We start from the raw sequence: 16,615 nt of genomic DNA, 5'->3' as shown, positions 1-16,615 counted from the left end.
GTTACAAGGACACAAACCCCAATTCAAGCTGGGTTAAGCAGGAGTGAGAAGATACCAGTTTGGGTAACTGGCAAATCCCTGGTAGACTTCAGGTATGGATGAATCAAGGTGCTAAACGAGTATCTCTTGGCTCTACCTTCCCCTGTGTTGTACTCATTCTCAGGAGGGCTTTTCCCACCAGATAGCAAGGACTGACCCAGCTGCTGTGGGATTACATGTTCCCATCTTATATCCTCTGGCCTAGCATCCCTAGCAGGAAGAAAGCCTGTTTGTGATAGTCAGAAGCATGTCTCTGGCATCACCGTTATTGGCCCAGTTAGTGATCACATGCTCATCCCTGAACCAGTCACCATGGCAGGGGGTGTGGCCTGGACCTCTAGGTACAATGAAGACGAGGTGATAGATGGCACCACTGAGCCCCATGGGCCAAATGAAGAAGGGAAGGAAAAGAATGCTGGCTTCTGTAACAGGGAGCAAAGCTGGGCGAGCAAACCCACAACAGCCTCCTTATTCTACTTGGTGCCTTCTATGGCCTTTGGCCCCCTTGTAGCCTCCAGCTCCCCTTTATTGCCCTGACAGCTACTCTGAGCTTCTATCCGTTCCCCTCCTCAGCCCCAACCTAGCATCCTTAGGCTTCCATCACCTTTCAGCCCCTTGCGATTAAATATGTTTCTTTTTGAAAGTGCCAAGTAGAATGAACTGAAGAGCATAAAGAAGATTCTCCTCCCCATCCAGTTTTCCCAAGGCCAAATGTTGCCATTAAAAAAGTAAACATTCCCTTGAGTTAAGTATTGCCCTCCTCTGTAACCTCTGGTTTAAATTCTGGCTTCCCCTGGGGCTGAAAGAGGGCCTGGTAGGAAGGAGCCTTAGAGGGAGGCTGGGACAAACATTCAGACATTCTTTCATTCACCTGTTTAGTTTGTCAATAAGTGTAGTGACAGGGTCCCAGTCCTGCTGCCTAACCAGCTGTATGACCTTGGGCATGTCACTGCACTCTTTTCAGTGTCTTTTGTCTCATGGTGAGAACTATCTGAGTTAAATCCCTGGAAGGCATCTGGCATAGGCCCTGCCTCCTAGTAGGTGCCCATCATTGTTAGCTCACATTAGAATCGTTTATTATATAGCCGGGCGTTGTGGTGGGCGCCTGTAGTCCCAGCTGCTCGGGAGGCTGAGGCAAGAGAATCGCGTAAGCCCAAGAGTTAGAGGTTGCTGTGAGCCGTGTGACTCCACGGCACTCTACCCAAGGGTGGTACAGTGAGACTCTGTCTCTACAAAAAAAAAAAAAAGAATTGTTTATTATAATCATTAATATCAGTAAATTAATGGAGCCAGGCTGTTTGGAGGTTGCCACCTCAGGTGAGGCTTGGAGCTGTGTCTAGATCCCTCCAGACCTAGAGAGTAATGACCAAGATAGGGATCAAAACCTACTTCCAGGCCAGGCATGGTGGCTCATGCCTGTAATCCCAGCACTCTGGGAGGCTGAGGCAGGAGGACTATTTGAGCCCCCTAGGAGTTCAAGACCAACCTGAGCAAGAGTAAGAGCCTGTCTCTACTAAAAAAAAATTGAAAAATTAGCCATGTGTTATGATGGGTGCCTCTATTCCCAGCTACTCAGGAGGCCTAGGCAAAGATCCCCTTACACCCAAGAGTTTGTTTTTTTTTTTGGCCGGGGCTAGGTTTGAACCTGCCACCTCCGGCATATGGGACCGGCGCCCTACTCCTTGAGCCACAGGCGCCGCCCACACCCAAGAGTTTGAAGTTGCTGTGAGCTATGACATCACAGCACTCTACCGAGGATGACAAAGTGAGACACTGTCTCAAAAAAAAAAAATCCCACTTACAGAGCCTGAGTTTTGAAGTAGCAGAATTGGGGAAAGCCTCTTGCAGACACTGTGGGGATCCTGGAGTCCCCTAGGTGCTTTCTCAAGCTGTCCTTGGGACTATCCCCTGTCTCAGGCACTAATTTGAACTCTAGGTCTGTGGCAGAGTGCTGTGCCAAAGCTTCTGGCCTGGGCCTGGCCTTGAGTTCCAGCTTCCCTCTCCGTGCCTCTTAGCTCCCCCCGCACCTATCTCCAATGCTTCCCCAACTTAGGTACACTATCTCCCTGTCCCTGACACCAGGTGGATGCCTGAGGGGATCGGGGGAACCCCTCCTTGATACTCAAAGCCAGCCTTGAGCCAGTGCCCTGGGCATCTCTGTCCAGGTTGTGTTTCCAGATGCTGCAGAAGTGGGCAGTGGGAAGCAGCCCTTAACAGCTCCAGGAAGGCCAGAGAAGGGGCGTGAACACAGAGAAGCATCGGAGGAGGGGCCCCCAGACCTCAGGACCCAGGAGCAGAGGCCTCCAGCAAGACGAAGGTGAGCCGGGGGCTTCTCAGGGAACAGGACCAGGAGAGAATCCCCCTGGAACCCACCTGGAGGGAAGAGAGAATCTAGAACTCCAGACTAAGGCAGATCCTGGCCACAGCGTCCTGAGCTTCTCTTCCATAGCACTACTTGCACGAAACATTACTTGTGTTAACCTTTTATCGGAGCTCCCCCACTAAGCCTCTCTTTTGTATCTTGTTTTTGTTTTTGCTTGTTTGTTTTTTGAGACAGAGTCTTACTTTGTCACCCTCAGTAGAGTGCCAGGCATCACAGCTCACAGCAACCTCAAAGTCTTGGGCTTAAGCGATTCTCTTGCCTCAGCCTCCCAAGTACCTGAGAATACAGATGCCCACCACAACGCCCAGCTATTTTTTGTTGCAGTTGTCATTGTTGTTTAGAGGTCCTGGGCCGGGTTCGAATCCTCCAGCCTCGGTGTATGTGGCTGGCGCTGTAACCACTGTGCTACGGGCACCGAGCCACTCATATTTGTCTTGTTCAAGGTACATTTTTATGTCCCATTTGGCCACAAGTCCCTCATGCCTAGTACTGTGCTTGGCACGTAGTAGATACTCAATAAATATTGATTCACTGAATTAGTAGAAGGATGAACAAAGAGGCTAAGAGACACAGAAACATACAAAGGTGTGCATGATATTATTGTTATTGTTTTCTAAATTTTGTATATATTTTTAATCTATTCTACAGCAAGAATGTATTCTTCTTTTTTTTTCTTGAGGCAGAATCTTACTTTGTCACCCTTGATAGAGTGCTGTAGAGTCTTAGCTCACAGCAACCTCAAACTCTTGGGCTCAAGTGATCCTCTTGCCTCAGCCGCCCAAGTAGCTGGGACTACGGGTGCCCGCCACAATGCCCGGCTCTTTTTTTAGAGATGGGGTCTTGCTCTGGCTCAGGCTGGTCTTGAACCTGTGAGCTCAGGCAATCCACCTGCTTCTTCCTCTCAAGTGCTGAGATTATGGGCGTGAGCCATTGCACCTGGCCAAGAATGTATTCTTTCTAACAAAAGAAGGTCCCAGCTGGGTGCTGTAGCTCATGTCTGTAATACTAGCACTCTGGGAGGCTGAGGCAGGTGGATTGCTTGAGCTCAGGAGTTCGAGACCAGCCTGAGCAAGAGTAAGCCCCCCCCCCATCTCTACTAAAAATAGAAAAACTAGCTGGCCGTTGTGTCAGGTGCCTATAGTCCGGAGGCTGAGGCAAGAGGATCAGTTGAGTCCAAGAATTTGAGGTTGCTGTGAACTATGGCACCATGCCTCTCTACCCAGGGTGACAGAGTGAGACTGTGTCTCAAAAAACAAACAAACAAAAAAAAACCTAAGGGCGGCACCTGTGGCTCAGTGAGTACGGCACCAGCCCCATATACTGAGAGTGGTGGGTTCCAAACCAAGCCCCGGCCAAACTGCAGCCAAAAAATAGCCAGGCGTTGTGGTCGGTGGCTGTAGTCTCAGCTACTTGGGAGGCTGAGGCAAGAAAATAGCTTGAGCCCAAGAGTTTGAGGTTTCTGTGAGCTGTGATGCCACAGCACCCTACTGAGGGCGAGATAGTGAGACTCTGTCTCAAAATAAATAAATAAATAGTCTTAACCTTCATCCATTTCTAGAAATATGCCCTAAGGAAATACTTTGTGACTCAGGCAAAGTGTTTTTTTTTTTGCGGTTTTTGGCCGGGGCTGGGTTTGAACCCATCACCTCTGGCATATGGGGCCGGTGCCCTACTCCTTTGAGCTACAGGTGCCACCTGATTCAGGCAAAGTTTTATGCACAACGATTTTCACTGTCACATTATTTTAAATATTAAGAAATTGGAAGCCCCCTAAATGCCCACACAATAGGGAAATGATTAATGATGGTTTTCTATGAAATATGGAATTTCATATATTACTTTAAGAGTGTGTTTCTGGTAGCGCCTGTAGCTCAGTGGTAGGGCGCCGGCCATATACACCAAGGCTGGCGGGTTTGAACCCTGTCCGGGCCCACCTAAAACAACAATGACAACCAAAAAAAACAAATAGCTGGGCATTGTGGCAGGCGCCTGTAGTCCCAGCTACTGGGGAGGCTGAGGCAAGAGAATAGCTTAAGCCCAAGAGTTTGAGGTTGCTATGAGCTGTGACAGCACAGCACCCTACTGAGGGCAAGATAGTGAGACTTTGTCTCAAAATAAATAAATAAATAAACAAATAAATAAATAAATAAATTGTCTTAACCCTCATCCATTTCTAGAAATACGCCCTAAGGAAACACTTTGTGATTCAGGCAAAGTTTTATCCACAAAGATTTTCACTGTCACATTATTTTAAATATTAAGAAATTGGAAGCCCCCAAAATGTCCACACAATAGGGAAATGATTAATGATGGTTTTCTATAAAGTATGGAATTTCATATATACCTTAAAGAGTGTTTCTGGCAGCGCCTATAGCTCAGTGGGTAGGGTGCTGGCCACATACACCAAGGCTGGCGGGTTCGAACCTGGCCCAGGCCAGCTAAAACAACAATGGTAACCAAAAAAAAAAAAAAATAGCTGGGTGTTGTGTCGGGCACCTGTAGTCCAGCTACTTGGGAGGCTGAGGCAAGAGAAACAATTAAGCCCAAGAGTTTGAGGTTGCTGTGAGCTATGATGCTGTGGCACTCTACCCAGGGCGACAGCTTGCAACTCTGTCGCAATTAAAAAAAAAGTGTGTTTCTGAAGGGATTTTTGCATGGGAAAAATATGGGCTACATGTTAATTGAAAAAAAGTAGATCACATGGGCGGCGCCCATGGCTCAAAGGAGTAGGGCGCCGGCCCCATATGCCAGAGGTGGCGGGTTCAAACACAGCCCTAGCCAAAACTGCAAAAAAAAAGTAGATCACAAAATTATTTATGCAATGTGATTAGAACTATTTAAAATTATGCAGACGGTGTCCGTAGCTCAGTGGGTAAGAGTGCCGACCACATACACTGAGGCTGCAGGTTCGAACCTGGCCCCATCCAGCTAAACCAACAATGACAACTGCAACAACAACAACAAAAATAGCCAGGTGTGTTAGCAGACACCTGTAGTCCCCGTTACTTGGGAGGCTGAGGCAAAGAAGATAGCTTAAGCCCACGAGTTTGAGGTTGATGTGAGGTATGACCCCCATGGCACTCTACCCAGAGCTATGGAGTGAGACTCTGTCTCAACAAACTAATAACTGTAAAATAAAATAATGCAATTATTTGAAGATGGCTATTAAATAAATCTCTATTAAAAATATGTATGTATACCCAGAGGAAGAAGCCTGGGAGAAATACTGCAGAATATTAAAGTGAAATCAGAGAAACAGAGTCAAATTTTAAGCTGTTACCTTTAGTTTTACCCCTGGGCTCAAAGTCTCTCAACCTCTCTGCAGCCCAGTTCTGATTTTTCTGTTTTTTTGTTTTCTGAAAAACAATAAATAATACTAAAAAACTTAAGTCCTAATTCCCTAAATGTTCGCAGCAAAGTGTTTGTGGTTTGGGGAATCGTATGAGTCCTTCATTTGTTGTCCTGGGCATTAAGTATGCACCTATGGTGTGTCTAACTGTATAAGAATGTAAAACTGAGCGGCACCTGTGGCTCAGTGGGTAGGGCGCCAGTCCCATATACCAAGAGTGGCGGGTTCAAACCCCGCCCTGGCCTAACTGCAACAAAAAAATAGCCGGGCGTTGTTGTGGGCACCTGTGGTCCCAGCTACTCGGGAGGCTGAGGCAAGAGAATTGCCTAAGCCCAGGAGTTGGAGGTTGCTGTGAGCTCTGATGATACAGCACTCTACTGAGGGCGATAAAGTGAGACTGTCTCTAAAAAGAAAGAAGAACAAGAACGTAAAACAATGCCTCAGTGTGGGAGGTGGGGTGTCCCTTATCGGTTTTTCCCAGTAAGAAGCAGTCATCCTGGGCTCCCCAGGAAGGGCCTGGGGAGCGGCAAGCAGGCTAAGCCTGAGAGTGAGGTGGAATTGCTACCTTCCAGGGTTACTGCCGTACCACAGGGGCTGCAGCAGCCAGGCTTGGGGAAAGAGACTGAGGACCAGCAGGTGAAACAACAACGGAACCCGCGGACTTCAAAGGGTCAGCCCCCTGAGAGCTGCCAGGTAACCCCCTAGGAGACCTGGGCAGAAGGGAATAGAATGACCTAACCATACGGGGAGCACTCTGGGAGGCCAAGGTGGGAGCATGGCTTGAGCTCAGGATTTCAAGACCAGCCTGAGTAAGAGCAAGACCCCATCTCTACTAAAAATTGAAAAATTAATCACACCTGTGGTGCATCTTACAAGGCTATATGTGAGGCTTGGTAAATGTGGAATGTAAATGTCTTAGCAAAGTAACTAAGAAAATGCCAGGAGGGCTACGTCAACTAATGTGATGAAAATGTGTCAAATGGTCTATGAACCAAGTGTATGGTGCCCCATGATCATATTGATGTACACAGCTATGATTTAATAAAAAAAAAAAAAGAAAAATTAGCCAAGGGATGCCTGTAGTCCCAGCTACTTTGGAGGCTAAGGCAGGAGGATCCTTTGAACCAAGAATTTGAGGCTGCTGTAAGCCAGGCTGATACAACTGCACTCTAGCCTGAAAAATAGAGTGAGACTCTGTCTTTGGGTTAAGAAAGAAAAAGAAAGCTCAGTGCCCATAGCACAGTGGTTACAGCACCAGCCACATACACTGGGGCTGGCGGGTTTGAACCCAGCTCTGGCCAACTAAACAACAATGACAACTGCAACAAAAATGGCTGGGTGTTGTGGAGGGCACCTGTAGTCCCAGCTACTTGTGAGGCTGAGGCAAGAGAATCGCCTAAGCTCAAGAGCTGGAGGTTGCTGTGAGCTGTGACGTTACCGCACTCTACTGAGGGCGACAAAATGAGACTCTGACTCTAAAAAAAAAAAGAAAGAAAAGAAACTGCCACGCTTCTTTCCAAAGTGGTTGGACCATTTTACATCCCCGTTAGCAATGTACAAGAATTCCAGCTGCTCCGCCCTTAAAACTGGTATGGTCAATCTTTTTAATTTTCATATATATATATATTTTTTTTTTTTTTCAGTTTTTGGCTGGGGCTGGGTTTGAACCCACCACCTCCGGCATATGGGGCCGGTGCCTTACCCCTTTGAGCCACAGGCGTTGCCCAATCTTTTTAATTTTCAAATAGTGTGTCCTGGAGTCTCATTGTGTCCTTAGTTTTCATTTCCCTAATGACTAGAGATGTTGAGAGCAATTTTTCACACACTTAGGGACCGTTTGTATATCTTCCTTGAAGAAATTTTTAATCAAATACTTTGCCCACTATTTTTTTTTTTGCCCACTATTTTAATTGTATTAGTCATTTTATTGTTGAGTTATAAGAATTCTTTTTATATCCTGGACACCAGACTCTTATGGGCATATGATTTTTTTTTTTTTTGGTGATTTTTGGCCGGGGCTGGGTTTGAACCCGCCACCTCCGGCATGTGGGACCGGCGCCCTACTCCTTGAGCCACAGGGGCCACCCATGGGCATATGATTTTTTCTCCTATATTTGTAGAGATTTTTTTTTTTGGCCGGGGCTGGGTTTGAACCCGCCACCTCCGGCATATGGGACTGGCGCCCTACTCCTTGAGCCACAGGCGCCGCCCTGTAGAGGTTTTTTTCACTTTCTGCTTCTTTCTAAAAAAAAAAAAAAAAAAAAAAAATTGCTTGTTTGTTTTCTTAATATTGAGTTTTGAGAGCTCTTATCTATTCTGGAATACAAATCCTTTTTCAGACATAGACTATGCAGATGTTTTCTCCCAGACTGCTGTCTTTTGATTCTCTGAACAATGACTTTCAAAAAACAGAAGTTTTTGGCTCAGCGCCTGTGGCTCCAGCAGCTAAGGCGCCAGCCACATACACCTGAGCTGGTAGGTTCGAATCCAGCTCGGGCCCGCCAAACAATAATGACGGCTGCAGCCAAAAAATAGCTGGGTGTTGTGGTGGGCGCCTATAGCTACTTGGGAGGCAGAGGCAGGAGAATCACTTGAGCCCAGGAGTTGGAAGTTGCTGCGAGCTGTGATGCCACGGCACTCTACCCAGGGTGACAGCTTGAGGCTCTGTCTCAAAAAGAAAAAAAAAAAAACAACCAGAAGTTCTTAATTCTGATAAAGTCTAATTTACCATTTTTTTCTTTTACTGGTGTCATATCTTAGAAATTTTTGCTTAACCCAAGGTCACATAGGATTTTCTTATGCTTTCTTCAAGGAGTGTTATAGTTTTAGGTGTAACATTTACATTTGTGATCATCTTGAGTTCATTTTTGTATATGGTGTGAGTTTTAGACCCAAGTTTATTTTTTCTTGGCTTGTGGCTATCCAGTTATTCCAGCACCATTCACTGAAGATTATCCTTTCTCCACCATATTTGCATTTTTGTCAAAAATCAGTTGACCACATATGTGGGTCTGTTTCTAGATTCTGCTTTGTTCCATTTGTTTATTTATCTTTCCTTATTCCAGTACCACATTGTTTCAATGACAGTAGCTTTATCATGAGTTGTGAAGTCAGTTAGTGTAACCCTCTACCTTTTAAGGAGTGTCATGAAGGATTATGGTTCTTTGAAACATCCCTTGGAAACCCCCATTTAAAAGGGATCATCTCACTTTTGCAGGCTCTCATTCCACATGGATCATGACTTTGGGTAGACCACACCTTCTCTGGGCCTCAATTTTCTCATCCCTCAAAATATAGGGGTATCTGTGCTTACCTTCTGGAGGTGCTAGGAGGATTCAGTTAGATAATGCCTGCAGTAACTGCACCCTAGTAAGCATGTATTAACTGGGTTCTGGGTGACTGAGATTCACCTGGGAACCATAACAGGGTTCACCATCCTAGGTGTCCTTGTCCTTGGCAGGGCTCTGAGCATCACTCCACCTTAGATGAGAAGGCAGCAAATAGGTCAGACACGATACAGCCAACAGAGCCTTGTTGCACCTTGGACAGCCGTGGACAGCCCCTGGGAGACAAACCCTCCAAGGAGGCAGCCAACCCACACAGCAGGCCCCAGGGAGCTCTGCCAGAGCTCAGCCCAGGGGAACAGGAAGAAAGCTCCCAGGAAGCACCTCCACTAATGCCCATAGTGACTCCAGAAAAAAACCACTTCCTGCCATCCATGCCAGGACCTAAAATACCCAAAGAAGGGTAAGTCTCTCTCCAATGACACCCCCTTCCTCACTCCCTGCTCCCACCAAGTTTGCTCTTCTGCCAAAAGTCACAGGTGAGGTGAGTTCTAGTCCTGATCTAGTGTAGGACCTCGGGCAAGTCATGCCTCTCTGGGCCTCAGTTTCCCCATCTGTATAATAGTTCTAATATCAGAATCCTTTGTCCCTTGGGCCTGTGTACTGGGGATTGAGGAGCCCCTCTGAGATGAGAGGTAGTGGATGAGGCTGGGATGATGGAACTGCGTGCCCTGGGGGCTGAGAGGTGGGTAGGAGGGGCGAGCTTGGGGCGGAGTCCTCCCCTACCTGGGAATTTCTCTCCTATTTAGGGGCGAGGCTGTGGAGACCCAACCAGCACAGGCAGCTCTTCCTCTGTCGGTAAGTAGGGCCACAGTGGGGATGGGGATGGAGTATGGGGGTTGTGGGGACCCAGGAGGAGGAAGAGGACAGAGGTGGAAATGGGACAGGATTTGGAGTTAAACTGGGGGAGGTGTGTGAGCGTAAGCACATGTATGTGCGTGTGTGTATGTGTGTGCACGAGTGCATGCACGTGTGTATTTTGAGTGAGAGGGTCAAAGATGCTCTTACACCCTGGAGCAGGGGTCCTCAAACTTTTTAAACAGGGGGCCAGTTCACTGTCCCTCAGATCGTTCAAGGGCTGGACTATAGTTTAAAAAAAAACTGTGCACAAATTCCTATGCACACTGCACATATCTTATTTTGAAGTAAAAAAACAAAAACGGGAACAAATACAATCACACCGCCTCATGTGGCCCACGGGCCGCAGTTTGAAGACCCCTGCCCTGGAGCCCTTAGGTTCATCCCAGGTGGCACCTGGTTCCACATCAGAGTGGCTTTTTCCCACCTATTTGCCCTCAGCCACAGCCACTCAATCCAAAGCTTCCCTGAACACTTGAACACCTGGGAGGCTTCCCAACCTCTTCTCACCCATCCTTTCCTCCCGCAGCTCTGTCACTTTCTAATTCTTTCCTTTTTCTTTCTTTCTTTCTTTTTTTTTTTCTTGAGACAGAGTCTCACTCTTGCCCAGGCTGGAGTGGCATCAGCCTAGCTCACAGCAACCTCAAACTCCTGGGCTCAAGTGATCCTCTTGCCTCAGCCTCACAAGTAGCTAGGAGTACAGGCATCTGCTACAATGCCCAGCTAAATTTGTTTGGGTTTCTTTTCTATTTTTAGTAGAGACGGGGCCTTGCTCATGCTCAGGCTGATCTCGAACTCCTGCCTCAATCTCCCAGAGTGGTAGGATTACAGGCATGAGTCACCTTGTCTGGCTTCGGCAACTTGCAAATATACAAGGTCATGACCAAACCCTGCCAGTACCTGCAAAACCCCAACCCTGGCTGAATCCAGCCAGCTACGTACCCTGAGAGCAGCTCCGCGCAGTTGGAGAAGACTTTGTGTCGTTGATGGGTTTTTCCTTTTTTTTTCGAGACAGAATCTCACTATATTGCCTCAGTAGAGTACCTTGGCGTCACAGCTCACAGCAACCTCAAACTCTTGGGCTTAAGTGATTCTCTTGCCTCAGCCTCCCAAGTACCTGGGACTACAGGCGCCCTCCACAATGCCTAGCTATTTTTGTTGTTGTTGTTGTTGTTATAGTTGTCACTGTTGTTTAGCAGGCCCAGGCTGGGTTCAAACCTGTCAGCCCTGGTGTATGTGGCCAGCGCCCTACCCACTAAGCTACGGGCATTGAGCCTTGTTGATGGGTTTCATTTTGCAACAATGATCATCTGTGCCCGATGCTCTTGGTAATCATTGGTGCTCCCTGCCACACCATCCTCCTCTACCCCAGGATGTCCCTTCCAAACCGCACCCCCATGCGCTGCATCTCCCCTTGTGTGTCACTGAAAGACAAATGAATCAGATGAGAAAAGCCAGTCCCAAATCCACTTCCCCTCCCTTTATTTGGCTACAATGGAAGCTGTGCCCAGGGTGGGGGGGTGGTGGCGTGGCGGGGTGTTCCTATCCCCACCAATGGTTGGTTCCCCTCCTTCATTCATTAGATCCCATTCCTTACACATGATCTATCTCCCTGTTTCTGCAGGATCATACCCATGGCAACCCCTACATGGGTTAGTGTGTGCATTTTTTTGTTTTTTTTTTTTTTTAGTTTTTAGCTGGGGCTGGGTCTGAACCCACCACTTCCCTCATATGGGGCCAGTGCTCTACTCCTTTGAGCCACAGGTGCCACCCTGGTGTGTGCATTATTAAAAGTCAAACACCAGCCCCTCCCCCTGTCCATACTAACCTCTTTGCTGCCCATCACAGCCCAACACTCAGGAGTCAACCTCCTCCACCAGCTCCACCTGCTTGTCCTTCCTCAGTCTTCCTATCCCGATATAAGGTTTCTTATGAGGTCATCACAACCTCCCTTTGGCTAAATGAAATGGAAAAGCACCATCCTTACAGAGCCTTCCTTCCTCAAAGACTTGGGTGACACAGTGGCTTTCTCCCCCTCCCCTCCTTGCTGGTTTCTCCTCTCCCATCTCCGTTCTCTCCTTGGCTGAGCCCATCCAATCTCTTTGGTCATTCCCTAATCCGTATCTCTAAGGCCAGCTGTGCCTTTAAATTCCAGGCTCATATTCCAATGGCCTAATTGATTTTCATTTACTAGCTGAGTCACTTCTCAAAGACTTGGCCAGAGCAGTCTTCCTCATCTGGCAAATGACATTGCCTTTCACTCAGGGGCTCGTGCCAAGCAGCTCCAAATCACTTCTGATCCCTCTTTGTCCTTCTGCAATCCCTTCACACCCAATGCATCAACAAGCTCTGTCTGGCACTACCTACAAAATAAATCCCAAATCCATCCCTTCCCCACTCCCTCTCCTATTTCCCTGGTCCAAGCCTCATCCTCTTAGAACGAAATCCAAATCTTCACTGAGGCTCAAAAGGCCTATGTCTACCCACTCCAGTCCAACTTCCAGCCCTTGAATGTGCTAAGCTTATTCCCACCTCAGGGTTTTACAAATGCTACCCCAACACTTGAAATACTCCCCATAGATATTCTCATGGCTGACCCCATGGAATCATTCATGTATCAACTTAGATGTCTCTTTTTTTTTGTAGAAACAGAGTCTCACTTTATGGCCCTCGGTAGAGTGCCATGGCCTCACACAGCTCACAGCAACCTCCAACTCCTGGGCTTAAGCGATTCTCTTGCCTCAGCCTCCTGAGTAGCTGGGACTACAGGTGCCCGCCACAATGCCCGGCTATTTTTTGGTTGCAGTTTGGCCGGGGCCGAGTTTGAACCCGCCACCCTTGGTATATGGGGCAGGCGCCTTACCAACTGAGCCACAGGCGCCACTCCTTTTTTTTTTTGAGACAGAGTCTCACTTTGCTGCTCTTGGTAGAGTGCCATAGCTCACAGCAACCTCAGACTCTTGGGCTCAAGCAATTCTCTTGTCCCAGCCTCCCAAGTAGCTGGGACTACAGACGTCCGCCATAATACTCGGCTATTTTTTAGAGGCAGGGTTTTGCTCTTGCTCAGGCTGGTCTTGAACTCCTGAGCTCAGGCAATCCACCTGCCTCGGCCTCCCTGAATGCTAGGTAAATACCACTTTCTGAGCAAGGCCTTGACCACCTGATCTCAAATAGCCTATCAGTCACATTTGCTCTGTCATATTACCTTGTTTTATTATCTGGGTCTTATTAATTTGATCAACCTATGATTGATCAACCTATAATTTGATCAACATGATCTTATTAATTTGTCAAGCTATTCATAATCTAGAGCATAAAAGCTCCATGAGGGCAGCCTCTCTATTGTATCCACTACTCTTTGCTAAAACAATGCCTAGCACATAATAGGTACTCAGTAGGAATTCGCTGGATAGCTGAATGAATGGGAATAATAAAAGGTGCTTCTCTGCACTGATAAGAAGGAATATTCTCAGTGTATGTGTTTCCTCTTTCTCTTTCCCTAACATATGCCTGGCCTGGGCTGGAGACTGGGCGGGAGGAGAGGAGAGGGCATGATGGATTCTGAAAGTACGTCCTGAGGGTCTGTGGCATGTCTGGCTGTGTGCTGGAAGGGATAGGGTGAGGATAGGAGGGACGAGGCAAGTAAGGTAGGCGACAGGGCCCTGCTCCACCAGGTGTAGCTAAGTTGGCAGGACTAGAAAAGATGAGGGGACCTGGGCAAGAGATCCTGCAGGCTTTTAGAGAAGGAGACTGGAAGTCATCAAGCAGGCTTTCCGGAGAGGAGGGCTGACATTAGCCCGTGCCAGGGGATGGAATATGGACAGAGCCAGGGAGTATAAAGCAGACCCAGGCAGCAGGACCAGCACAAGCAGAGATACAGAGATGTCGCCTGTAGTCCCAGCTACGAGAGAAGCTGAGGCAAGAGAATCGCTTAAGCCCAAGAGTTTGAGGTTCCTGTGAGCTCTGACACCACTGCACTCTACTGAGGGTGACGTAGTGAGACTCTGTCTCAAAAAAAAAAAAAAATCATAGAATATCATCATCTTTGCCAGGATATTTCTTAGTCACTGACTTTCTTAAATCCAAATATATTCATGCGTTGAAAATGAATGAAGGCTCAGCACTTGTAGCTCAGTGGCTAGGGTGCCGAACCACATATACCTGGGCTGGCGGGTTCGAACCCAGCCTGCGCCTGCCAAAACAACAATGACAACTACAACGGCTCGGTGTCCATGACTCAAGCAGCTAAGGCACCAGTCACATACACCTGAGCTGGCAGGTTTGAATCCAGCCTGGGTTCGCCAAACAACAATGACGGCTGCAAACAAAAAATAGCCAGGCGTTGTGGCGGGCGCCTGTAGTCTCAGCTACTTGGGAGGTGGAGGCAGGAGAATCCCTTGAGCCCAGGAGTTGGGAGGTTGCTGTGAGCTGTGATGGTACGGCACTCTACCCAGGGTGATAGCTTGAAGCTCTGTCTCAAAAAAAAAAAAAAATGACAACTACAACAAAAAAATAGCCAGGCGTTGTGGCAGGCGCCTGTGGTCCCAGCTACTTGGGAGGCTGAGGCAAGAGGATCGCTTAAGCCCAAGAGTTTGAGGTTGCTGTGAGCTGTGATGCCACAGCACTCTACTGAGGGTGACACAGTGAGACTCTGTCTCAAAAAGAAAGAAAGAAAGAAAAGAAAAAAGGTACAGAGATGGAAATGAACAAGGAGCAAGGGGTGACAATGGGGGAAAAGGCCTTGTGGGACAAGAATGTTGGCTATATTGGCTATAACAGGGCACCGGAAAGCTCAGCTGGGCCATCATAGGAAGCCTCCAAGATGGGAAGCAGGTTCACTGTGCACTGATTTCCGACTTGTCTGAGGCTGGTGAGGCAGAGCACCCACACGCAAGTTACATGACTCAGGCTTATCACTTACATGGAGGGAGGACAGAAGCCTGGGATTCATTGTGAACCAGTTCTCCACGGCTCAGGAACACTGCCTGGGACAGAAGGAGGCTTGTCAAGTGTGCTCCATTGCTGGGGGACCTCAGAAAGCAGCCCACTCGGGGCTGGGCCAAAGCATCAAAGGACCTTGTATTTTTTTCTTTTTCTTTTTTTGCAGTTTTTTGGCCGGGGCTGGGATTGAACCCCCCACCTCTGGCATATGGGGCCGGCACCCTACTCCATTGAGCCACAGGCGCTGCCTGAAGGACCTTGTATTTTCACGCAGAGAGTGGACCAGAGCCGGGGGTGTTCCAGCCAATCCTTCCCTATCTCAGGATGTTGCATTCCCAGCACATTCTACAGTTCTTTTTGAGAACTTCCAGTGTGAAAGGGAAGAGAACCAGTTGGTCCACAGCCACAGGGAGAACAGTCCTGCACAGTACTGGAGTGAGGTGTTTGGACTTGGCGCTCCAGTGTCCCTCTTAACACTTTGCATGAGGCAAGGGCCTGAGAATAGATACTGAGGCTGAGGTGGACTCATGCACCCCTGCATTTGAGTGACTCTACATGAGGCACAGGTAGACAGAGGGTTCCTGAAGGTCCAGGGACCTCTGCAGGCTGAGGGGTAGCAGGGCAGTGCCGAGAGGGCAGCACAGAGGTTGGCACGACAGCACGTCCAGGACATGTGTTGCCAGTGGAAGGAGCTTGGGGAAGACAGAGAGAGGAATCCGGAGGTGTGAGGGGCTGAGAAGCTGGAAATGTATCAGGGCCTAAACACCATCCTTCGCTCACAGGCTGGGAGCCTGCTGGGAGCTAGGCTTGGTGGCAGGGCCTGGGATAACGGTGGACGTTGTGAGACAGACCCCCACCTGCGCTGGGGCTCAGTTTCTGAGAGGGGGGGCCAGAGGCCTAGGACTTTGCAGCCCTATGGTCCCCAGAGGGCCATGGGAGAGGTGATGACTGTGAGACTGGACTCCTTCACTATGGAGTGAGAGCCCCAGAACTAAAGCACTTGTCTTCAGCTTGACTGAAATTGCCCATTTGCCCTTCATTCAGGAAAATAATCAAAGGAGACTTTGGAAGCAAGGTACATCTCCCATCTGGGCTGATTATTTTCTTGCTGAGAACTTGATCCGCGCTATTATTTTTCTTCTTGGATGTCACTGAGAAGAATGGAATCATCAGCGTTCAAAGAACACAAAGTTATTGAGGACAGCATACCAAACCCAGTTGTGACGGGTGAATGGAGTTTATAGTCCAGTGGGCAGACAGACTAACATGTAAACAGATAAATTCAGCTTTGCCTTAAACGATAATGTGTCAGAGAAAATCAAGCCACTAAGAGGGAGCGATTGGGAGGCAGTGGAGGGATACTCAGCAGTCTTGAAGAGAGGGGACCAAGCAGACTCAAGTTAAGAAATGACAGTTCTTCAAGACTTGAATGAGTGGACAGGTGTGATGGCTCACACCTGTAATCCTAGCACTATGAGAGTCTGAGGCAGGTGGATTGCTTAAGCTCAGGAGTTCAAGACCAGCCTGAGCAAGAGTGAGACCCCATCTCTACTAAAAATAGAAAAACTAGCCAGGCATTGTGGCAGGTGCCTGTAGTCCCAGCTACTTGGGAGGCTGAAGCAAGAAGATCACTTGAGCCCAGGAGTTTGAGATTGCTGTAAGCTGTGACACCAGGGCACTCTAAAAGTGAGACTCAGGCTC

The 16,615-nt window shown here is 48.1% G+C and overlaps 1 protein-coding gene across 1 annotated transcript in view; it reads left to right on the top strand.

Annotated features, from left to right (window-relative positions):
- SPATA21 (spermatogenesis associated 21) overlaps positions 1-16,615 on the top strand; it is a 37,120-nt gene that overhangs the window by 227 nt on the left and 20,278 nt on the right. Inside the window, 5 exon segments of the mRNA XM_053575092.1 lie at positions 2,205-2,356; positions 6,253-6,307; positions 6,309-6,464; positions 9,232-9,518; positions 9,865-9,913. Of these exon segments, the coding sequence (XP_053431067.1) occupies positions 2,205-2,356; positions 6,253-6,307; positions 6,309-6,464; positions 9,232-9,518; positions 9,865-9,913 (699 nt within the window).

Source organism: Nycticebus coucang, chromosome 22 (genome assembly GCF_027406575.1).
Source record: "Nycticebus coucang isolate mNycCou1 chromosome 22, mNycCou1.pri, whole genome shotgun sequence".
NCBI lineage: Eukaryota > Metazoa > Chordata > Mammalia > Primates > Lorisidae > Nycticebus > Nycticebus coucang.
Note: the sequence above shows the minus strand (reverse complement) of the source record. Positions and strands in the feature narration are given on the sequence as shown.